General features: G+C 43.4%; 1 protein-coding gene across 1 annotated transcript in view; it reads right to left on the bottom strand.

Moving 5' to 3' along the window:
- Positions 1-1,740: 1,740 nt before the first annotated feature.
- LOC120019659 (ephrin type-A receptor 7) overlaps positions 1,741-25,000 on the bottom strand; it is a 71,819-nt gene continuing 48,559 nt past the window's right edge. Inside the window, exons 6-17 of the mRNA XM_038963029.1 lie at positions 17,716-17,840; positions 13,807-13,975; positions 12,981-13,089; positions 11,932-11,987; positions 9,849-9,974; positions 9,222-9,407; positions 7,354-7,415; positions 6,751-6,960; positions 6,281-6,496; positions 4,522-4,715; positions 3,633-3,788; positions 1,741-3,360 (exon numbers count right to left, since the gene is read on the bottom strand). Of these exons, the coding sequence (XP_038818957.1) occupies positions 3,246-3,360; positions 3,633-3,788; positions 4,522-4,715; positions 6,281-6,496; positions 6,751-6,960; positions 7,354-7,415; positions 9,222-9,407; positions 9,849-9,974; positions 11,932-11,987; positions 12,981-13,089; positions 13,807-13,975; positions 17,716-17,840 (1,724 nt within the window). The 3' untranslated portion in view covers positions 1,741-3,245. The remainder of the gene's footprint in view (positions 3,361-3,632; positions 3,789-4,521; positions 4,716-6,280; positions 6,497-6,750; positions 6,961-7,353; positions 7,416-9,221; positions 9,408-9,848; positions 9,975-11,931; positions 11,988-12,980; positions 13,090-13,806; positions 13,976-17,715; positions 17,841-25,000) is intronic.

The raw sequence follows: 25,000 nt of genomic DNA on the forward strand, positions 1-25,000 counted from the left end.
GGCTACCACAGCCTTCTGCAGCGATACGCCATCCCATCTGGTTTGGGCTTAGTGGGACTATCATTTGTTTTTCAACAGGACAATGACCCAACACAAATCCAGGCTGTGTAACGTCTATTTGACCAAGAAAGAGAGTGATGGAGTGCTGCATCAGATGACCTGGCCTCCACAATCACCCGACCTCAACCCAATTGAGATGGTTTGGGATGAGTTGGACCGCAGAGGGAAGGAAAAGCAGCCAAGTGCTCAGCATATGTGGGAAATCCTTCAAGACTGTTAGAAAAGCATTCCAGGTGAAGCTGGTTGAGAGAATGCCTAGAGTCTGCAAAGCTGTCATCAAGGCAAAGGGTGGCTACTTTGAAGAATCTAACATCTAAAATGTTGTTTAACACTTCTTCGGTTACTACATGATTCCATATGTGTTTTTCCATAGTTTTGATGTCTTCACTATTATTCTACAATGTAGAAAATAGTAAAAATAAAGAAAAACCCTTGAATGACTAGGTGTGTCCAAACTTTTGACTGGTACTGTATGTTCTTCTCAAAATACTGTGAAACCCCCCCTATTTTTTACACAACTGCAGTTGGAAATACCTATATTTTCCTTACTTTGAATGAGAAAGAAATGAGTGAACCAACCATTCGTCAGAGAATAATACAATGCTAAAGACATATATGATAACATTCATTTTGTTGTAAAAGGTGAAGACTGATGGCACCATTAGGTTGGCTTTTTAGCACATCTTTGCAGAGCCCATTCCTAATCTCTGTGTCCTGATTAGCATACAAAGGGGAAGGGAAGTAAAAAATAAAAATAAAAAAAATAAAAAAAGGATGGATGGATGGATGGAAACTCTTTTATGCATGTTACATCACCCATACTATTTGCCTCGCTCTCCTGAATGGCTAGGGCTGGGACGGTAAGTGATTTTCACAGTATGATCATCGTAATAAGGAGTATCAGGATTTTCTATATATCATGATATTGAGTTATTAGATACTGTAAGTACCTCATACCAAACTGAAGGCCTTCAAATTAAGTGTGGTGCAATGGAAAGGATGATGTCATGACTAATGCGTGTGCCTCTCTGCTGCTTGAATGTCATTTCACCCCACTGTTACAGCCATATATTCCAAATATAGTCATACACTGTGACTTCGTTATTAAGTCATTAGCATATTCCGGGATACCATTTCGTAAGTGGCATTACTATTTAATGATTTGATAACTTAGTATACCGGTATATTATCCCAGCACAACAGACATTTCTGTAAAACCTAGCACCTTCAAATCTCAGAGGAGGACCATTTCTACCTGGACTAATTATTGCTCTGTTTGGTCAATCTTCTACCCTACACTGACTGTGCCAATCATCAATCGTGAAATTCAACATACGCAGGTGTGCATGATTTTCAAGTTCAGGATGAATGGAGCAGGTTGGCATTTACTTTCATGAGTCTTGCCCTGGAGGCAGCTCTGCAGGGTGGTCACTAGCTGGCACAGCCACAAAGTCATCAAATCTGATTTTAAACTTAACTCTAACCTTAACCCTAACCTTGAGGGGTTGGGTTAAATGCAGAAGACACATTCCAGTTGAAGGCATTCAGTTGTACAACTGACTAGGTATCCCCCTTTCCCTTTCCTTTAACCACACTGCTAACCCTAATGTCTAACCCGTACCTTAAATTAAGACCAAAAAGCGAATGTTTGTTTTCATGAATTTTTACGATATAGCCAATTTGGATTTTGCAGCTGGCCCATCTAGCGGAAACTGCTCAGTTCTGCCTCCAGGGAAAGATTCGTAACAATAAACGTCAACCTGCATGAAAGGATACCACAAAGAAAATGGGGAACCTTTCCATTCAACCCTACACAAGACCTGTCTCACTGAACTGCAAAAAGCATTGCCATTGAATAGCCTAAAAATAATGTCAATACATTAGTCCAACACGTTTTAAGGCATTATTACTTCTAGAAAGAATGTACACAGCATTTCCTAGATTCACCCTCAACTATTGTATTCACTAAAATACGAAACAAATACCGTTTGCTGCAACATTTTGGGGTGGGGGGGGGGGGGGGGGGCATTTCAATGGCAACACCGTTTGCGGTGGATCAAGTCATCTCATTAAGTTTCAATACAATCTTTCTGTAGAGCTATCTGTGGAAACGTTCATTGATGATTTAAACAACGGAAATCAAAGTTCAGATTGAAAGCATATTGGACAATATGATCAAATGATTAATGTGGTAAACATGAACATGTAAAGAATGTTGCCACTTTGATGCTGGATATTAGATATAAAAGTTGTGATCAATCTTAAATCAATTTGAATGATTGGTGTCATACTGTTTCAAAATTTCTACATACAAATTTGAAATATGATTTTCCATCATAAATTGGGAGCATCTGTGTTCAGAAAAATGCATACAGCAAAGCACTCCTGTAAGCTTCAAACGACCAAGAGAATACTACTATCTCTGAAGTCACTTATCTGAGGTGCAGGATACCATTTTTCACTTCAAAAACATCAGGAGGAAAAAACACAACTCACTGCAAACAGTTAAAACAGCCAGTAGTGTCTCAAGACAAACTGGTCAAAGTACCTCTAAATCATTTTCACCAAAATGTTCAGACACCATATTCATCCTTTTGGATGGGAACGTTTACCCTGTTGTCAAGTCCAAAATGGAAAAAAAGAAGAAAACAATTGTAAGGGGAAAATAAAAATGAAAGATTACTGTACGTACCACACCATATCACTGTGGCTCCTGACACTAACAAAATGAACAAACTAGTAAAGAAAATACTGAAAAACCACCGCAAGGGGAATAAACAAATTGTTTGAAATCTTTTTTCTTTTTCCTTTTTTTAAGTGAAATCCATTTTCATGGTGCACAAATAAAAATCATTCACGAGGTTAAAAGAACAAGGTAATACGTATCAAACTCATTTTCCAAAGCTCCATCTCTATTTGATATGTTGTTGAGAGTTCCTCAGAGCGGTTTAAGTTTGGCATCATGTTCAGGTAGTATTCTGTCATTCTCTCCTTAATACCCATTCTAAAGAGGGGTTAAATCCTTCGCCAAGGATCACAGGAATTATTTCATTCCGAAACATCCGGAAAAAAATAGTCAGATAGGAGACGACATCACGTCACATGATTTTCAATGATTATCCTGGGAGGTTTTGCCTTAGTGCTGCTCTAGATAGCCCGTCCACAGGGGGCACTGTAGTCTGTCATCACACCTGGATTCCTGTGCCATGGAGATGCAGCATCTGGGCTCTCATAGTCTGTATGCTGCTCATGATCTTCTTCTGATGGCCCACTAAACTGATCCCCAAGCTCATCACATCCCTGCAAGACAAGACGGCCAATCATAAATCACAGCAGTGGACAACAGAGAGGCTCAAAACATCCCACGACGTATAGCAGCACCAGGTATTTAATTAATGGAGAAATAGATCTGAAAACATGACAGGCTTGTTTATGAATCACAATGATGAAATAAAAATGCAGTACTGCCATGTCCAATGATATTGAATGAGAAAATAATTATATGACAACTCTCCAGAACTGGCTATATTGGATTTGACCTCCACAAGTGTTGTAAAGTTCAGGTTCCTTACTCAATTGACATCCTGGCCACAGAGTCCAGTGAGCTGTAGCCAGCGGCGGTGAAGTTGTCTCTGTATCTCTCCATCTTGATGGCCTCCAGCCACTCCCCAACCGAGCGGAAAGTAGTGAAGTCTGGTGTGCTCTGGTCTAACAGGGGACTAATCGGTCTGTTGGATGAGCAAGAGGAAGCCATTAACGTCTCATGCGAAAACTGAAACATTCCCATAACAAACACAAATTGAGCCGGGAGCAAAACACAAAGACATCCCGGGGTAACAATAAATTGCATGTGAAAAAGAAATGAACACATTTTGAAAATTTCAATCGATGTCAAATTCAAAAGTGCCGATGCCATCTGATCCTGTTTAAAAAAAAAAAGCGTGTGCTAAGTAACTATCAAAAACCCTCAACATCATATGGATGGTAATTCTACTTCAAACCTCCACAAAATGGCCTTCAAAAATGCACTTTCTAACAGTTATTTTTTGAGGGGTTACGCTGTCAATCTCACCCAGATTGTGTTCCGAATGTAAATAGAATTAATTTGACAAATGTCCCAGAGGGGTCCAGAGTTCCCACAGCACTTAAAAACCCCAGGAACTCATTACAGGGATTGATTTAAAAGCCCTGCTATTGACCATAAAGCCATGGAAGCTGTTTTGGCTTATTGATTCTCCGGGATTTATCTTTCATCTGTGAACTCCTGTGGATAAATCAACCCCTGGATGCTTTGGATTGTCCACTAATGTAGCTCCATAGGAAAGAAATATGAAGAAGCAATACATACTTCCATAGTCTTACAGCTACTTTGGTCAAATCTTATAACTGAATCTGCTAATTTATTCCATTGGAGGTTTGTAGTGCTCAGTTACAGGGTTTAATGAGACAGGCTTTCCTTACCTCGTGCAGGTTCCCACTGGGGTTTTCAAGGTATTGGGATTGCGAATCATCTTATCAAGGATGCCAACTATTTGATCAAATTTGGGTCGATCGGCCCTGTCTTTCTGCCAGCAGTCCAGCATTAGCTGGTGCAGGCCTGGAGGGCAGTCCATGGGAGCAGGGAGGCGGTACCCCTCTTCTATGGCCTTTATCACCTGGGAAAACCAAAACACAGGCAAGTCTTTAACGGCTATTACCACTACCATTACCACCACATTAACACAAGTCACCATGTACTACAGTTAATTTCCATTTCATTCTCTAATCAAGATGTTTGTAAACAGGAAGTGTCAGTACAAGTCTTGTGTGGTTCCCTATTTACAGAAGTGGCGCTTTGAGGAGAAACAGGCCTAATCAGATGTGATCACTCAGTCTCAGCTTGTTAAGATGATGGTGAGACCCAAGGACCCAGAGTAGCAGGACCCAAATTAGGAGATATTGAGAGTAGCATCTAGTGTCCCTGTATGGTACAGAGATGGGTCTCTAGAACACCTGCCCATGCCTGTCATACTATACAAATAGACCCGATTGTAATTAATTAAGCAAACAGTGGCTCTGTTTTCCCTTAGATGCATCCGTCATATTGTTTGTACTCTTTGTCTCATCAATAGACTGCATTTACACAGGTCTAATGAATAATGAAAATACGCAAAGTTGCATATCTTCAAGCTACATCTATTCTCACTCTGTCAATAGTTAAAAACAAAAGTCCATTGAAAGTCAACGGCATGAGAACTTTAAACATTAGGGGCAATGGGCACCTTTGACTTGAGACTCAACCGTCTCTTCCTCTATTTCGGGGAATGTGAGTTTGTTTATTTTCCGCACATATTCATCTGTTATTCCTGTCAAGGCTATTCAAACAAGACTGAGCTACGGAAGAAAAAGTGTCAAAGGAGCTGTTTGCCAACATCTTGACAGAGGAACCGTAATCTCTGACATTGACGCCTGTCAAGCACGCTACTTCCATCACCAATCATGTTTAGCATTTCTAACAGCTGATTGTTCAATCAGCAGGCTTCTCATTAGGAGGAGCTGAGCGTAATATAATCCTATTTAGTCTTTCTGCTGAGGAGAAGACTGTTTGTCCTACTGGATTATGTCATCTTTAACTTCGCCACGGGAGAAAACTAGCACTGGAGCATCTTTCAGACAAGTACTTGCAAACGGCGGCAAATGAAAACATTTTACCGTTTAAGTATCATCGTTACTGACTTTCAAATCGGCGACCAAACCCCTCTAAAGCCCCTGTTACGATCAGCACGGTGAACAGATTTGCAATGTTCATCTGTTCCAATTTTCAGTTTCAGCAACGACCGTAGCTGAAACTGAAAGTTCTATATGACTAACTAGATAGCTCCGGCATTATTGAACTCTGACAAATAAGGTTAAATTATCATAACTCATTATAAAGGTTAAAAGCAGTTTTGAAGTCCAAAAAGTATTTTGTATGCCAAGTATCCAGTCTCGTTCTTTATATTATCATATAAAAGCATTTTATGAATATCAATCTCTGATTAAAACAGAATGAATTAATACCTAACAATCCTCCTCATTCACCTCTAAATAGTAATTGTGGCCCACGTTTAAATCAGTCCTAAGAATTCAGCTCATTCTGTTATTCTGTTCATTCTGTAATATGATAGCCAGTCTCTGAGTAACATGTGAAACCTGACATGTATTTGGTGAATGATTGACTTCCTGTAAGAGAGCAACTCACATCTTGATTGGACATGTCCCAGTAAGGCCGTTCCCCATAGGACATGACCTCCCACATGACAATGCCATAACTCCACACATCACTAGCGGAAGTGAATTTACGGTACTGGATGGCTTCCATTGCTGTCCATCGAACAGGTATTTTTCCACCCTGTTCAGTAAAATGCAGGTCAGTGGCTGGAGTAAAGATCAAATTCATTATATCCTGCATCTTCCCCTAAAACATCAATTAGAATAGAGTTACAACTTTGCACACAGGGTCAGCAAAACTTCCAAACGTTCAAAGCTAAAACTTCACCAAAGAGACTGCAGGCCTTGCATATTGAATAACTAGGCCCATACATGCATGGGCATGCATGCGTAGTTTATACTCCATTCCCATGCATTGGCTGTTGGCTTGATTTGAGTGTTCAGAGAGAGCTCAGGGAGTCTAGGCAGGGAAAGCAATACGGGCTGGTTTAATTGACTCACCGTTGTTGTGTAGACAGCCTCGGGATCGTCATCGATCACTCTTGACAGGCCGAAGTCAGACACTTTACATACGAGATTGCTGTTGACAAGTACATTTCGTGCAGCCAGATCTCGATGGACATACCCCATGTCGGAGAGATATCTCATCCCTGCTGCTATGCCCCGCAGCATCCCCACTAACTGGATCACTGTGAACTGACCATCATGTTTCTGTACACAACAGAGGAAAACAGTCAGCTAAGCAAAATCCACTCAGTTCACAAAGATATTGCAGTGGTATTATTTATAGAATAAGGAACTCTTAATGCGAACATACTGTATTACACATGTATAACTGGTAAGGGAGTTGCGGTTTACATTTAAAAAAAATATTTAACCTTTATTTAACTAGGCAAGTCAGTTAAGAACAATGACAGGCTACCCCGGCCTATCCCGAACGACGCTGGGCCAGTTGTGCGCCGCCCTATGGGACTCCCAATCACGGCCGGATGTGATACAGCCTGGATTCAAACCAGGGACAATAGTGACGCCTCTTGCACTGAGACACAGTGCCTTAGACCGCTGCTCCACTCGGGAGCATTGAACGCGTTGAAAGGTACTCACCCTGAGAAAAGCATCTAACGAGCCGTTTTCCATATATTCAATCACAATCATCACCGGTTTGCCTGAAATCAAGGGTGACACATCCATTATTTGCCAACAACAAAAAAATGTCTTGCAATTGTTTATTAACTGCTTGCTAAAATACATTTCCGCCTTTAGTGTTATATTGAACCATTTGTTTCATTGGTTTGTAATTAAGTGTTAACATCTGTTCCTTATATTAGGCTGTCTAAATGAGACAATATAAAACTGGGAGCAAGGCTAATTTTATCAGAAACACTATATGTACAAAAGTTTGCGGACACCCCTTCAAATTTGTGAATTTGGCTGTTTCAGCCACACCCGTTGCCGGCAGCTGTAGAAAACTGAGCACGCAGCTATGCAATCTCCATAGACAAACATTGGCAGCAGAATGGCCTTACCTGAAGAGCTCGGTGACTTTCAACGTGGCACCGTCATAGGATGCCACCTTTCCAACAAGTCAGTTCGTCTAGCAGGGCAGATTTCTGAGCTGCCCCGGTCAACTGTAAGTGATATTATTGTGAAGTGGAAACATTTAGGAGCAACAACAGCTCAGCCGCAAAGTGGCAGGCCGCACAAGCTCACAGAACGGAACCGCCGAGTGCTGAATCACGTAGCGCGTAAAATTGTCTGAGTTCCAAACTTCCTTTGGAAGCAACGTCAGCACAATAACTTTTTGTTGGGAGCTTCATGAAATGGGTTTCCATGGCCGAGCACCCGCACACAAGCAAGCCTTAGTTCATCATGCGCAATGCCAAGAGTCGGCTGGAGGGGTGTAAAGGTCGCCGCTATTGGACTCTGGAGCAGTGGAAACATCTGAAGTGATGTATCATGCTTCACCATCTGGCAGTTCAACGGACAAATCTAGGTTTGGTGGATGCCAGGAGAACACTACCTTCCTCTATGCGTAGTGCCAACTGTAAAGTATGGTGGAGGAAGAATAATGGTCTGGGGCTGTTTTTCATGTTTTGGGCTAAGTCCCTTAGCTCAGGTGAAGGGACATTTTAATGCTACAGAGTACAATGACATTCTAGACGATTCTGTGCTTCCAACTTTGTGGCAACAGTTTGGCAAAGGCCCTTTCCTGTTTCAGCATGACAATGTCCCCATGCGCAAAGCGAGGTCCATACAGAAATGGTTTGTCGGGATTGGTGTGGAAGACACAGAGCCCTGACCTCAACCTCATCGAACACCTTTAGGATGAATTGAAACGCAGACCGTGAGCCGGGCCTAATCAGCCAACATCAGTGCCCGACCTCACTAATGCGCTTATGGCTGAATGTAAGCAAGTCCATTACTAATACTTTTGGTCTAGAACAAAAAAAGTATGTGCACACCTGCTCATTAAACATCTCATTCCAAGATCATGGGCATTAATATGGAGTAGGTCCCCCTTTGCTGTTATAACAGCCTCCAGTCTTCTGGGAAGGCTTTCCACTAGATATTGGAAAATTGCTGCGGGGACTTGCTTCCATTCAGCCACAAGAGCATTAGCATTAGTGACGTTGGGCACTGATGTTGGGCATTTAGGCCTCGCTCAAATTTGACAAACTGACTTGTTGCATCCCATGAAGGTGCCACGTTGAAAGTCACTGAGCTCTTCAATAAGGCCATTCTACTGCCAATGTTTGTCCATGGAGATTGCATGGCCGTGTGGTCAATTTTATACACCTGTCAGCAACGGATGTGGCTGAAATAGCCCAATCCACTAATTTGAAGGGGAGTCCACATACTTTTGTATATATAGTGTATGTACATATTAAGAATGGTCTTTGAGTGTACTTGCTTTACTTTCTTGTTGTAGTTGTAGGCGTGTGTGTGTGTTTGAGAGAGAATGCAGTCCTTACCTCTGGTCACCACTCCCTCCAGATGGACAACATTGGGATGGTCAAACTGGCCCATAATGCTGGACTCACACAGGAAGTCCCTCCTCTGTTTCTCTGAGTAGCCCACCTTCAGGGTTTTAATGGCCACTGACATGTCCCGTTTCCCTGGGAGTTTCATCCGTCCACTACACACCTCCCCAAACTCTCCTGTGAGACAGACAAAGAGACAAAACCACTCATGAGTCATGAACCTTCAGAAAAACTAGCAATCATGTTTTTTTACAAAGTGCTTAGTGTATGTTCAGAGAAAACAGCTGTGCTGCAGGAGATAATAAATTGGAGTAGGACATCTTGTTATGCTCAAGCTGTGGATATATAGATACTCTCATTGACTGCAGCTCTAAAACTGATGTGGCAGCAATTCATCAGCCGTGAAGCATATTTGCTATTGTCGTACCTTTAAAAAAGATGCAGGCCCACACATTAACTGCAATGAACTTTCCCCCCCCTTTTTGCAATTGCCCTATCAATATACAGCGAGGATAAACCGTGTCCCCATTCAAAGTGTAAATATGTGGCTGTCATTGTGATGTATGAGTGTATGGTGTGACTAAACAGAGAGAGCTGGGAGACACCAGCCAGACTCACCTGCTCCAATAACTCGCTCAATCTTAATGCAGGACGCGTCCAGCTCCTTGGCAAATTGATGGACAGCCCTGTTCGGGTCCTCGTAGGTTTCAGGGTCAATGTATGTTTTGGTGCCTGGAAATTTAACTGTAGAAAGGTAAGGGGATTACTGTTACGATTAAATATGCATACAGCATGCCGGGCCGACCGGGCGCTTGTCAGACACACCATTACCAACGGCAACCATTCAGAAGGAATTGCTAAACAGCCAGCTGATGGAAAGCACCTGTGTCAAAAGCTCTTTCTACAAACACCCTTATACCAGACATTTATTATTTTTTCCTTTTTTATTTTTCCTCCAATAGAAATGAAAACGTTATTATATTTTCTTCTTAACCTCCTCACAAAAGGACGAACAAAGATTTGAGCAGCCTAGAATGAGATTTACTGCCAAGGTTGTCTGCTATACTGAGCAGGTTTTGGAGCTAGCTCAGTCTATCAAGCTCTGCCAGTGAATGAAAAGTCTGTTAGACAGACCCTGATATACAGTAATGCCAGTCATAAATGCAAGTTATTTTCTTATGGTCGTTTCTGTGGCTTGATAACCTCCTGAATCATGCTGCCCAGGTAATGGTGACTGCAGTTATATCACAGTTAGATCAGTACAACGAGTGCATGTTTTGAATCATGTATCAGCATAAAATATGAAGTAACACAATGATACTGGAATGACTCATACATATTCATGCACACATAGGGGAAATGCGTAGTACAAAGAAAAATAAGCATTTAGTTGACCGTGGTTTGAGAAAAAAAATTATATAACGCCACACTAATAAATTACACTGTTATGGTACATGAGTGTGTTCCGCTGACCTAATTTGTTCATATCAAATTCCCCCTAATTACAACATAACCTGCCAACTTCCATACCACAAGCTATTTAATGAGATGCATATAGCTGAAGACAATAACATACAAGAAAAACAGACACACCAAAACACCATAATTAAATTACTAATCAGCTCCAGGCTCAATAACGACAAGCAGAAGAAAAAAATTCTGCAATATCCTCTGTTTGCGTCCTGGAAAGCCATATTGGCCTATCCACTAACAAACACTATGCATTGTTTTCCAGCTAGGAGCTCCAGCGATGGCAGCTGATATTTCCCTCCACTCGCTCCTATAATTGCTTCGTCCATCCAAGCTGTCACTGGATCTGATAGGGAGACGTCTTATCACGACTTCTCGCGCTACACAGCGGACAAATTAAGCCTACATGTTGAATTCACGCACTATCTGGCTTCTGTCGCCCTGGCAGCGTTTCCTCATTTAATATTGTAGAGCAAGTCCCTCTATTAGGCCCAACAACAGCGGAGCGCTCTGGTTTGTGTTTTCATCACCCAGTGTTTTTAGCAAGAGGACCTGTGCCTTCCTACAGCTTGATCTGTCAGATACTTAGCAGCCGAGGACCGTGGAACGCCGACACAGCCCTCTTTCTACCGCTGTGGCCATGCCGGCACCCTGAACCTTTGTTTCCAAATCGTCAGTTTGCCTCCAGCAACAGATCATTACGGCTTCGCTTGGGAAGATGTCTGCGGCTGCATCTCCAGGGGCATCGTTAGGACAGGGTGGTGTGGTGTGTGTGTGTGTTGGTTAAAGGAGCGTGGAAGGAGAACCTTAGGATAGAGTGAATGTATCTCTATCTCTACTCCGAGGAACACCAGGAGACGAACAGTATACGCCGAGCATACGAAAGAGCCTGAAAAGTTAGGGTTTTTCATTTTTAATGAAGACTTATCACTTTGAGCTCAGCTCAGCCCTGGCTCACGGCTCTCTCGCAAATCTCATACGCATGTATTTGCAGATTGGAACTAGGCCTAATGTCCTCATCTCAACAGATTTGTCCATTAAATCCCAAACAGATGCTAGTGTGAGGGTTCCTGTCTTTCGTTAGAATAAAAACCTATCAAATGAAAGGGATCAAACATTACGGCGTGGGGGCCTTGTTGTTGGACCCATTTCCCGTGTCACGGCGAGGCCGGGCTATAATTGAGGTGTTTCAATGTGTGCGTGTGAGCTGACGGGGAAAGAAGGGACTCACATTGGAAATACAGCTCCTCGTCTCCTTCCTGGTCCGCCTTGCTGTAGCCACAGTGTCTGACAGGGAGAGAGGTAGAGGGACACACAATCAACTGATTGGGCAGAGGCAGAAGGTAGAATGGTCTGTTTTGCTAGAATCTTAATGCAGCGAAGCCATAATGCTGCCTATACAGATACAGTACCAGCGGAGAGGTATGGGAACAATGTCTGGCTGCTGATGTTGAACTAAAGTACCCTCGTGTGGTACTACTACATGCTGCTCTCTGTAAAAGACTGATCAGCATTCCTTGTAATATTAATTTGCAACACTGATGTATTGAATGCACCCTCAAGCAGGTAATTAATTGCACTATACAATAGTGTTTGCTGGCAAACTGAAAAATGGATGGATGGGAAACATCAAGTAACACATGGTTGACATGCAGGTTAATATGTCAAATGTATATAGAAATTCCATGTGTACAAGGCTCTACCCCCATGTAAGGCATGCTGTGATGAAATGCTATCCATATAGTAATGAAGCATCATTGGAGGAGCGCACCAGGAAATGGCGGTAATGGTGACTGACACACAGGAGGGTTGCTCTGGTAGGAGATGGCTAGAAGCACTGCCAGACAGTACTTCATCCTACCTGAGTGTATTACTGTATAACACCACAGATGTAACACACGCACACACATATGTACACAAACACACAGTTAACGGACACACGCACGGACACACACTCACCATCACCATCACCCTCTCACTCGCACGCACACAGAAATATGAGCAAAAACCTTTCATTTTAGAGTACACTTGTCTCTATAATGGATCCATTACAACAACAACAAAAAGACATGCAAAAAATACGGTCCGTTTTTCTTCACAGTGTGAGGACTGGAAAATGATGCATCACAAACCATTAGCACAGCATGCCACAGATGATGGGTGCGTGTGGTGTGTGGTGGCCTGACTCCACGGCTATGGAGGCCAGTGAGTGACAGAAAGGCTAATTGACAAGCAGAGACTCACAGCAGCGGAGAGTCAATGGGGCCCGCGAGAGCGTACCTTCTCCCAATGATGAAGCCGAACACCATGAAGACCAGGATGATGGTTCCCGCCACGGCTACCACCGCGATGATGATGACGGGATTCTGCTCGCTGGAGACAATGGTGGCTGCTTGGAGAGGGACACACACACGCAAGCAGACACACACACACACACACACAAACACACACACACAAAGGGCACACAGTGTGAACTTTCAGCACATCAGACGTTGGAATCTACAGGGCATAATAGAACCAATGAGGAGTGAGCGGGGAGACTGATAACCCCCTTCTCGCCCTTTACCACAGAGACAAGGGTGTCTAGTTCTATTTCTAGCCTCCGCATGCACGGCTCCACTGTTTCAGAAAGTGGGCTTAATAGTCCCAGATGGTAATGCTGGTGCCCTTCTCCTGAAACAACGACACATTCAGGTTGGATTGTCTCCCATTCAGAGACACATTACACCGCTATACTATTTGCATTGACAAACCACCAATTGCTCAAAAGAATGGGTGCAGTGGCACTTTCTGCTGTCAGTGCAAACGGTGCATTACTGGGAGAATTCAAGCATTTTAAATCAAGTGAGTTCAGTTGCTATATAAACACCAGCGACAGAGGACAGCAATGATTTCTGAGCCCTGCCACTTTAGTTGAGACCTACTGCTCCTTGTGGACGATCCTCAAGCATATTTCTAAAAGGGAAAATTGGAGCTATGAGATCAGCAGTAACTCGACGAAGGCCTGAACACACTAATCATCTCTATAGAGTGTGTGTGTGTGCTCATGCGTGTGTCCGTGCGTGCCTTTCGTGTGTGCACGCCCGTGCATGTGTTCTGCTGGTACCTGAGGCCTCCTCCTTGGTGGTGACCTCCAGCCGGGGTCCGTAGGTGCCGTAGCCGGCCGCGGTGAAGGCTCGGATCTGGAACACGTAGGCAGTGCTGGGCTTCAGGTTGTTCACTGTGGCTGACGTGGACCTGGACTTCACTGTGGAGTAGATGCGATCCTTCTGGTCCTTTAGAGAGGAACAGACATTGGCTTTGTGTTATGTTAAATTAGTCCTGTCAATCATAGACACCAAGATACAGCCATTTTTTTTAACATAAATGTTTGGACAATGATAATTGAATCGCGACCCAACATTTATCGTGTGTGTGTGTTTGTGTGTGTGGCCTATCAGTGGGAAAGCTGGAATGGTTCTTCAGTTTGATACGTTTATTGAAACTGGGGTGATGGGGTGAGGGTTGACAGGTTAACTCGGAGGACATGCTGGCTGTCCAGTCTGTTTCTGCTTTTAGTTTTCAGCACGGCCCTAGCAGAGAAGCCACTTTCACACAGATAGGTAGTGCTGAACGGTAGCATGATTCTGATTGCATGACAGGCGAAAGCAGGATACTCATTTCCCAGGAAGCGCATGCTCAGTCCGCAAACAAATGACAGCTCCACCAGCTGCTCCTCTTCGTTGCCTGGCAACGTGACGCTTCCCATCTCTCCTCGAAAGGGCTCCCGTATCCAGTCGTCTCGTCTCCTGTTCTCCTCCGGGAATCAGTTGCAAAACTTTCCCTGCAGCTTGATAAGATGCTGTTCAATGTTTTTTTTTCCAGTGTGTCGCCGTGCGCTTTGTTGACCAGATTCGGAATCTCTACATCAGCATTTTGGAAATCCTTCCGTTAGAAACACGACTTGCCCAAACGGTGAGCTTCATCTTGAAGGCATCTACTTTGTCCCTCTGTTCACATCGATTGTGCCCCCTCCCTAGCATTGACACATTGAGCGAATTCAGATGATCAAAAATATCTGGCAGGTAGGCTACCTGCACTAGCCATTCCTCACAAACGAAATGTTCAGCCAGAGGTGACTTGTTTTCCGAAAGAAACTCAGTAATCTCCGCTCGAAGCTCATAAAAATGACCCAACACTTTTAGCCCTGGAAAGCCAGCGGACCTCTGCATGATAAAGCACCTGCTGGTGCTGCCCCATCAGTGGTCACACCGACGCACCAATCCCAGGCCAGTCCCACGGAGCCCAGGAGCATATCCATTGTGTTAAAGATATCCTCTGCAGTGGTGGTGGTGGGCAAATCAGCACTAAAAAGGAACTGCTCCTCGAAGTTATTATCCCACACGTGTCTAGCATAGACCATTAGAATTGCATGGTTGGCCACATCTGTGGATTCATCAAGCTGCAGTGGATAATGGCTATTTGCACTGATGCGCTGTGATGTCTGGTGCATTATGTCCTCAGACATGTCCTGGATTCTCTTCCTCATGGTGTCATTGGATAGGGGTGTGGTTTTAAGTTTGTTGGCGGCTGACTCTCCCACGATTTCAGTGCAGATATCAACCACAGCAGGGAGTATGAGATCCTCTGTGCTGGTGTGGGCTTTTTTGCACTCAGCAATGCGCTGGGCCACAAGGTATGATGCGTGAAGTGCTTTTTCTTGTACCTTCCATACGTTCTTCAATGAATCTTGTGAGGCCTCCAGATACTGACATTTTCCTTTTTTTTTTAAAGTCAGCTGTCTTATCTTTGTGGCTTGGATGCTTGGTGTCCAGATGCTTTTTCATTTTGGAGGGTTTCATGCTATCATTAGCTAACAGCTCATTGCATAGGACGCACTGCGGTCTACATTCACCCTGTCTGTCTTCTATACACAGCACCAGTCAAAAGCTGTCATCAAGGCAAAGGGTGGCTACTTTGAAGAATCTCAAATATAAAATATATTTTGATTTGTTTAACACTTTTTTGGTTACTACATGATTCCATATTATTCTACAAAATATTATTCTAGAAAATAGTAAAACTAAAGAAAAACCATGGTGTGTAGGTGTGTCCAAACTTTTGACTGGTACTGTATGTAAAACCATATATGATGAAGTCGGGGTCGTATTTTCTCTTCTTGACAGGGACCGGGTTGTCTGCCTTGTTGTTGACATTAGAAGCAGCAGTAGATGAAGTGGGAGCTGCATGTTTTAAAAACGTGTCCATGATTTTACTCTGACAGCTAGCCTACATAAGTTAAATGACAGCTAACTATCCACATGTGCAATGACTGCAGAACACATCTGCATAGTTCGCTGTCAATCAAGCTAGCTGTCAGAAGAAAATCTGTATTATCTGATTGGACGTGTCACATTTACAACAAAACAATGTTGCAGAATGACATTTTTATTGGATCAGTGTGTGTGTCTGTGTGTGTGTGTGTGTGTGTGTGTGTGTGTGTGTGTGTGTGTGTGTGTGTGTGTGTGTGTGTGTGTGTGTGTGTGTGTGTGTGTGTGTGTGTGTGTGTGTGTTGTGTGTGTCGGGAAATCTGTCATTTCATTGGATCAGTGTGTGTGTGTTGGGCGAGGACGTTATTGTATTGGTCAGTGAGTGTGTGCAGCGCGAAACCCTGCGAGTCAGAGGGTAGCTAGCCTTTTCACCACTTCGGACGCGCTGCACGTGTACAGTCTGCACCAATAAGCGGTGCGGCAGTATTCTTTCAAAATAAATGTTTTGGTGCGGTGTTTACCTTGCAAAGTAATGTTATTTTGTGTTTTATTATTCTATCTTTTATATATATATATATATATATATATATATATATATATATATATATATATATATATTCTTGCCCAAGTCCCGCAACCCCTTAAAATCCTCCTGTGACCACCAGTTGAGAGTCACTGCTGTAAACGCTTTCTATTAAAGCCAATAGTCAGAAAAGAAGCTCTGCGATGCCAGGCTCGGAATCCGTTTGGATTCTACAGACTGCGTGTACTGTGTATTTTGTTGTTGATCTGTACATTTTTTTTGTAGGCAAAAACACCAAATGGAATGCCAAAGACTATTAGGAGAGAAGTCATGCTTGTTTCCAATTTTACAGCTGGGCAGACTACAGCCACAGTACGTGACCCAGGAGACTGATTCCTGGCAGCCTGAGAGGTCGTGCTCAAAAGGGTCTGGAACCTCAGGATCCATGGAATCTAGCCCTTTGATTTGTTGTGTTAAAACCACTCTCCTCAACCTCATCAACCTCCTCACTACCTTGCTCATCTGTTCAGAGTTAAGGCACACGGGAGCTCTATTATATATGAGGGGGCGAGGGAAGATACAGTAAGAGATTGTTAATGCTGGCAAGGTAGTGCAATGAAGTGTGTGCTGCCTGGCATGCGTGTGTGGGTGGCTGTGAAGGACCAGGGACTGATTAAAATCTTATGAGCCTCTCATTCAATTTTGAGACAAAGGACGCACTCGCAGAATCCTGCTGATTCCACTCGCAGTGTCTTGCAGATATAATGCAAAATGAAGAGTAGGCTAAATGAAACTAAGATGAACAGGAGAGATAGGGGGAGAGGGTTGAGGAGAGCCAGAGTTGTCTGTGTTCAAAGCTGCCACACACAATCACAGACAGACAGACAATCACAGACAGACAGACAGACAATCACAGACAGACAGACAGACAATCACAGACAGACAATCACAGACAGACAGACAGACAATCACAGACAGACAGACAGACAGACAGACAGACAGACAGACAGACAGACAGACAGACAGACAGACAGACAGACAGACAGACAGTCTCGCTCTCTCTCTCTCTCTCTCTCTCTCTCTCTCGCTCTCGCTCTCTCTCTCTCGCTCTCTCTCTCTCTCTCTCTCTCTCTCTCTCTCTCTCTCTCTCTCTCTCTCTCTCTCTCTCTCTCTCTCTCTCTGTCTCTCTCTGTCTCTCTCTGTCTCAAACATTAATGGATTCAGCGGGGCATCACACACTCACTTTTTCGTAGTACTTGATCTCATATTCGGTGATGACTCCGTTGGGCTGCTCAGGCTCCTGCCAGGAGAGCTGGATGCTGCGCTGCTGCACTCTCTCCTTGATGACTTCACTGACTTGGGAGGGAGCTGTTGGAAAAAGACGTGTGTCAATACGTGATGGGCAAACATACTCACAACTCACATCGTGGCACCTGTGTGCTGGAGTCTTTCTCTACTAAGTATACTTCTTTTACTTTCTCAAACTCACATCGTCTCACACACACACACACACCACACTCACGCACGCACACACACGCACACACACACACAAACACACACAGTCTTGCAAACTAACCTTGTGGGGGGACACAATTCAGTCCCATTCAAAATCCTATTTTCCCTAAGCCCTAAACCTAAATCTAAACTTTACCCTAACCTTAACCCTAAACCTAGAAATAGCATTTGCCCTTGTGGGGACTAACAAAATGTCCCCATTTGGTCAAATTTTTGTTTGTTTACTATTCTTGTGGGGACTTCTGGCCCCCATAAGTATAGTGAAACATGTCCACACACACACACATACACACTCCTCCACTAGCTGCTAAACAACAGTCTTTGTGTGTCCCTCGTGGCTTTGCTACCACTCTGATGAATATTCACATGGCCACTCTTAAATGTTTACACCTCATAATGGAAATTTCAATTACAGTAGAAACAGTGGAAGATAGCGTTATCTCAACCAGTGTAAAACTGCAACGTGGGTTATGAATGACAATTAAGTTCAATTAATTCCAGTGAGACCCCGGGTGGAACAGGCAGCACTTATTCTCCCCCATGGCAGAGGCATTCAAAAAGCATTTTAGAGAAATGCACCTGTTACCTTGTGACACCTATTTTATAGCTGAGTAATTATCTGTTGCACTGGGCATGAACTCTGACAGTTTGTCTATTTGTATCTACTTCTACTGCACAGATAGTGTATTGTTGCTGCACCTGGTGTGACGAGCAGTGAAGTTACGATTGTAATTGTACATTGTAGCAGTTCTGAATATTGAAATTCTCACACACTTTTTAAATGTCCACAGGTAAGCAAGAGGAAGTAAACACAGAGACGCGTTTCTTAAGCAAAGATAATAAACTCAAGACATTGAATTCCAATATTGGTGCAGATGGGGCATGCATTGCTCATTGCTGGTGTGAGCTTGAAGACGGACAGGTTGATGACTGATACCCTTACTTCCATCTACAGTATCAACCACACAGTCATGCCTCAAGGCTAGTTGGCTTCTGAATGAAATGTCACTTTTATTTTCACAGAACCACAAATTATGACCGATACAGTTCAACTCCAGAACTTCAACAGAAAATGGAAAATAGTCCTCGTTGAACTTCAAGTTATTGATATTTGTAAGAATACGTCGAAAATACACAACGCAGAGACAGAGGAAAAGAGGTCAAGAAGATGAGAAGTCAATAGAATTAACAATCAATGGAAATAGTGTTTTTTCTGTAATGGGGAATTATTTATCAATGGGTCAGAGTCATGGGAGGAATTTGTCTATACAGTGAGCCTGAAATAGGATACTTGTTATTTGGCCATTGGCCCAGTTGTACTGCAAGGACTTCTAATTGGTCAACCACAGGCTAGGGCTAGGTAATAAAACAAGATCCTGTCCCTTTGTTCTGGGGAGATAATCACAGGAGAGAACCACTGGAGAGAACCACTGGAGAGAATCACTGGAGAGAACCACTGGAGAGAACCACTGGAGAGAATCACTGAGAGCATCACTAAGGACAGGGGAGCATGACCATCTACTTCCAAGCATGATTTGTCCTTTTTGAATAAACCTATTTTCCTCCCCCTGATTTGCTTTGGGGTCTGTGTTATTAAAGAATAACATAAATTGCTAACAATATTGAGCAGCAATACTCAACTGGCGGACCGCAGTTCGAATTCGGACCAGAACGGGTTCAATATGAACCGAGGGTCCCGACAACACAAAAATCACATTTATAGGAACTCAGTTGGGCTTTTAACTTTCTGAACAAGGTTCAAATTCGAAAAGAATTTGCTAGTGAATGGGCAGTTATCCTCTTGTTATGTTATTCACTGACATAACAAAGAGCTATTTTTAAACTGTCAGAAATGTCCAGATGATTAACTACTGGCCATGTTAGCGAGATGGGTAAGTTAGGCTAACCAGCTACAGTTGAAGTCGGAAGTTTACATACACCTTAGCCAAATACATTTAAACTCAGTTTTTCACAATTCCTGACATTTAATCCTAGTAAAAAGTCCCTGTCTTAGATCAGTTAGGATCACCACTTTATTTGAAGAATGTGAAATGGCAGAATAATAGGAGACAATTTTTTATTTCAGCTTTTATTTCTTTCATCACATTCCCAGTGGGTCAGAAGTTTACATACACTCAATTAGTATTTGGTAGCATTGCCTTTAAATTGTTTATCTTGGGTCAACGTTTTGGGTAGCCTTCCACAAGCTTCCCACAATAAGTTGGGTGAATTTTGGCTCATTCCTCCTGACAAAGCTGGTGTAACTGAGTCAGGTTTGTAGGCCTCCTTGCTCGCACACGTTTTTTCAGTTCTGCCCACAAATTTTCTATGGGATTGAGGTCAGGGCTTTGTGATGGCCACTCTAATATCTTGACTTTGTTGTCCTTAAGCCATTTTGCCACAACTTTGGAAGTATGCTTTGGGTCACTGTCCATTTGGAAGACCCATTTGCAACCAAGCTGTAACTTCCTGACTGATGTCTTGAGATGTTGCTTCAATATATCCACCAAATGTTCCATCCTCATGATGCCATCTATTTTGTGAAGTGCACCAGTCCCTCCTGCAGCAAAGCACCCCAAAACATGATGATGCCACTCCCATGCTTCACGGTTGGGATGGTTTTCTTTGGCTTGCAAGCGTCCCCCTTTTTCCTCCAAACATAACGAAGGTCATTATGGCCAAACAGTTCTATTTTTGTTTCATCAGACCAGAGAACATTTCTCCAAAAAGTGCGATCTTTGTCCCCATGTGCAGTTGCAAACCGTAGTCTGGCTTTTTTATGGCGGTTTTGGAGCAGTGGCTTCTTCCTTGCTGAGCGGCCTTTCAGGTAATGTCGACATAGGACTCGTTTTACTGTGGATATAAATACTTTTGTACCTGTTTCCTCCAGAATCTTCACAAGGTCCTTTGCTGTTGTTCTGGGATTGATTTGCACTTTTTGCACCAAAGTACGTTCTACTCTAGGAGACAGAACGCGTCTCCTTCCTGAGCTGTATGACGACTGCGTGGTCCCATGGTGTTTATACTTGCGTACTACTGTTTGTACAGATGAACGTGGTATCTTCAGGCATTTGGAAATTTCTCCCAAGGATGAACCAGACTTGTGAAGGTCTACAATTCTTTTTCTGAGTTCTTGGCTGATTTCTTTTGATTTTCCCATGATGTCAAGCAACAAGGCACTGAGTTTGAAGGTAGGCCTTGAAATACATCCACAGGTATACCTCCAATTGACTCAAATGATGTCAATTAGCCTATCAGAAGCTTCTAAAGTCATGACATCATTTTTGGGAATTTTCCAAGCTGTTTAAAGGCACAGTCAACTTAGTGTACGTAAACTTCTGACCCACTGGAATAGTGATACAGTGAATTATAAGTGAAATAATCTGTCTGTAAACAATTGTTGGTAAAATGACTTGTGTCATGCACGAAGTAGATATCCTGACCGACTTGCCAAAACTATAGTTTGTTCACAAGAAATTAGTGGAGTGGTTGAAAAACGAGTTTTAATGACTCCAACCTAAGTGTATGTAAACTTCCGACTTCAACTGTATCTAAATATTGTAGTTTTCACAGCCAGATTATGTACCCAGTGACCTCGACCCCCGGGGGTCCCCATTGATTTCGTGGAGTCACTCAGGTATCAAAACACACAAGACATGGCAAAATGTGTAGAACTGACGGAAATTTGCTTTAAAACTGCAAAATATTCTATCTGCCTCATGGCATGGTGTTGAATTGCCGGGAATGAGCTTAAAAATGACAAAATCTTCTCCATGCCAACAAGAGGGGTGGGAACAGTTTGGGGTCACATGGGTCACGAGGTTGGGGTTTGTTACTACGCCGATAAATGACAATATCAATCCGAACCTTTGACATCTAAGAAAAATGTGTGAACAGACCTTCTCAAATAGTAGTTGAGTACCCCTGATATAAAGTATATCCTATATCCTATAAGATGAGATGGTAAAGGAATTCCCCATAGGAAGGAGGGGAGTAAAGAGCCCTGATTGTGTGAGAAGGAAGGTTGGTGTTGTAGCTAAAAGTGGATAAAGTGCTGAGGTTTCTGTGTCATGCTGCTCAGTGACCCGGTGGGAGAGGAGCTCTCGGCGCTCTCTTGCCCTAACACGGCCTGACCCCAGATTTGTTTTAAGATGCCCTCCCCGCTAATGACTGCTGCTGGATTAAAACCTTGTTAGGGCTCATCTGCATTCCTGACAATAATGCACACAGTGGACAGTGGACACCAAAGACCCTGTCACTACCCCCTGTTTTGACATGTCACGTATAATCCCATCAATCCAACCAAAATACGTGAACAATACATCCTTCTCACGATGGCCGGGCAGTTACAGGGACAAGTAAGTTTTCCTTTCCGGGGTCACAACAAGCGGTTAAGGCAGCTTAACTTGGACCAGCTTTGATGCTTGTTCTCTGCACCCTGTCATGTGACTAGCCCTTTAATTAGTGCAGACAGCCTCCCTTCTCCTGATTGATGTAAGTCCTGGTTTGAGTTTAGAACTGCCTCCAGACACCTCTAGTGTGTGTTCCTCTCTGAGGTTCTGCTCTGGCATTTTGTTTTCATATAAACGTGTCAATTACCCTGGGAGGATTTCAGCAGCCATTGATGTGGGTAGATAGATAGATAGATGCAAGCTAAAGTGACATTTGTACAGCTGAAAGCACTTGTAGCTCAGTAATTGGATCTTTTTACACTTTACTGTCGGTTACTTGGCTCCATCGACTATTTGTTTGGAGGTTGAACGAAGACGCTGGCTATTGTGTGTCTCTCTCTCGCTCGCTCTCTCTCTCTTTTCAGCTCAACTAGGACAGCAGCAGCAGCTTGCGTGAGCCACCGCTCCTCAAAGAAAACATGACAAAGCCAATAAAATAGATTGAGACGTTCAGTCTCTTGCCTGAGATCTGTAATTATACTGATGTGTTTCTATGATGAGTTGTAACACTGTGACACACACAACCAGACCTCATCATCAGCTCCACCTCATTTAGCCCCCTCTGGCCTTAGGCATTCTGCTGCTATGATTCAGTCAATCACCCAGCAGCCCAAAAAATGTAACTCCTCCATCTCACCGTTCCCTCCCCTCCCTCCCTCCCTCACTCAGCCATGGGTGACATAGAGACAAACAATTTGCAGATCAGTTCCACAGGAGAGAAAACCCTAATTCCAGGATAGTAATTCCAAAAAGTAAAGGGTAGCATTGGCCTTTAAGAACCTGCTTCTCCCCTGTGGATTACTACTCAGGCAGCACCCTGTGACAGCCATTAACGACATACTTCAAATTATGGAGGCCAGAACCCAGTCAGCCACTCTGAGACTTTTAACATACCTGAGGGGCTTAGTGTACCAGAAAATGGTATAATTGTTATGCCTGTCTCAAAGTGACTGTTTGGGGGAAAGCATTTGTGCAGTCGCTCACTCTGCAATATTAGAGATCTTATTAGTGACCCAGCAACACCTCCCCCTGTAAAGCTAACTGATCCAGAAACCCACTCTCTCTCTCTCCCACGTGCCGCACTTGAAAACCTTCATGAATACATTATGCAGGAACATTTTAATATCCGCTTCTTTCACTCAGCCGGTTGGTTCTGAGTAAGTCTACAGTGGCGGAAGCAGTGTCAGAGGCAGAAGAAAATGACAGCTCGTTCTAGAAGCTTCTTTCTTTCTGCTCCTCTGCTTGGCTTGTGAACCAAACCAAAGGCTATAAACTACTCGTCTTTTAATTACCAAACTACTAAAGTCACGCTTGAGTATCTTACGCCCATACTATTGATTGAGTATACAAGATGACTTACCGTATACCATCTTAAAAGCCACAGCTACTTGACAGCATTTAAATCCAGTACAAGGGGCCCGATTGCTGCGTCTATTCTTCAACAGGCTCTGCACAACAGACAGGAAATCTTCTGACAACAGGGCCATTTTGAAATCAAATGTTTTTGGTCACGTGCCGAATACAACAGGTGTAGACTCCGCGGTGAAATGCTTACTTACGAGCCCCTTCCCAGCAGTGCAGAGTTAAAAAGTAAGCCACATATATGATGAATAAAAAAAGGAAAGAGCAACACAATAAACACGACAAATACAAGAAATAACGAGGCCATATACAAGGAGTGTCAGTACCGAGTCAATGTGCAGGGGTATGAGGTCGTTGAGGTAACTGAGGTAATAAAATATGTACAAGTTGGCAGGGGTGAAAGTGACTAGGCAAAATCAGGACATAATAAACTGAGTCACAGAAGCTTATGTAAAGTGTGTCTATGTGTGAGTGTGGCGTCAACATGCATGTGTTTGTGTGTGTGAGCGTATGTAGTGTGTGCGTGTGTGTGTGTGTGTGTTAGAGGGTCAGTGTAGTATGCGTGAGTGTGTGGGTTGAGTCTAGTGAGAGTGCATAGAGCCAGCGCAAGAGAGTCAGTGCAAAACAATTAAGATAAATAACGAAGTAATACAGTGGTCAATGTAAATAGTCTGAGTAGCCATTTGATTAACTGTTCAGCAGTCTTATGGCTCGGGGGTAGAAGTTGTTCAGGAGCCTTTTGGTCACAGACTTGGCACTCCGGTACTCTTTGCCGTGCTGTAGCAGAGACAACAGTCTATGACTTGGGTGGCTGGAGTTTTTGACCATTTTTAGGGCCTTCCTTTGACACCGCCTGGTATAAAGGTCCTGGATGGCAGGGAGTTCTGCACAAGTGACGTACTGGCCGTATACACTACCCTCCGTAGCCCCTTGCGGTCGGCTGCCGAGCATCTGCCATACCAAGTCAAGTTGATATCAAGGGTGCAGCTGTAGAACTTTTTGAGGATCTGAGAGCCCATGCTAAACTGTTCAGCCTCCTGAAGGGGAAAAGGCATTGTTGTGCGCTGTTCACGACTGTGTTGGTGTGTTCGGACCATGATAGGTTCTTGATGTGGACACCGAGGAACTTGAAGGTCTCGACCCACAAGAACGGGGGTATATTTTGCCCTCCTTTTCTTGTAGTCCATGATCATCTCCTTT

Source organism: Salvelinus namaycush, chromosome 24, assembly GCF_016432855.1.
Source record: "Salvelinus namaycush isolate Seneca chromosome 24, SaNama_1.0, whole genome shotgun sequence".
Classification (NCBI taxonomy): domain Eukaryota; kingdom Metazoa; phylum Chordata; class Actinopteri; order Salmoniformes; family Salmonidae; genus Salvelinus; species Salvelinus namaycush.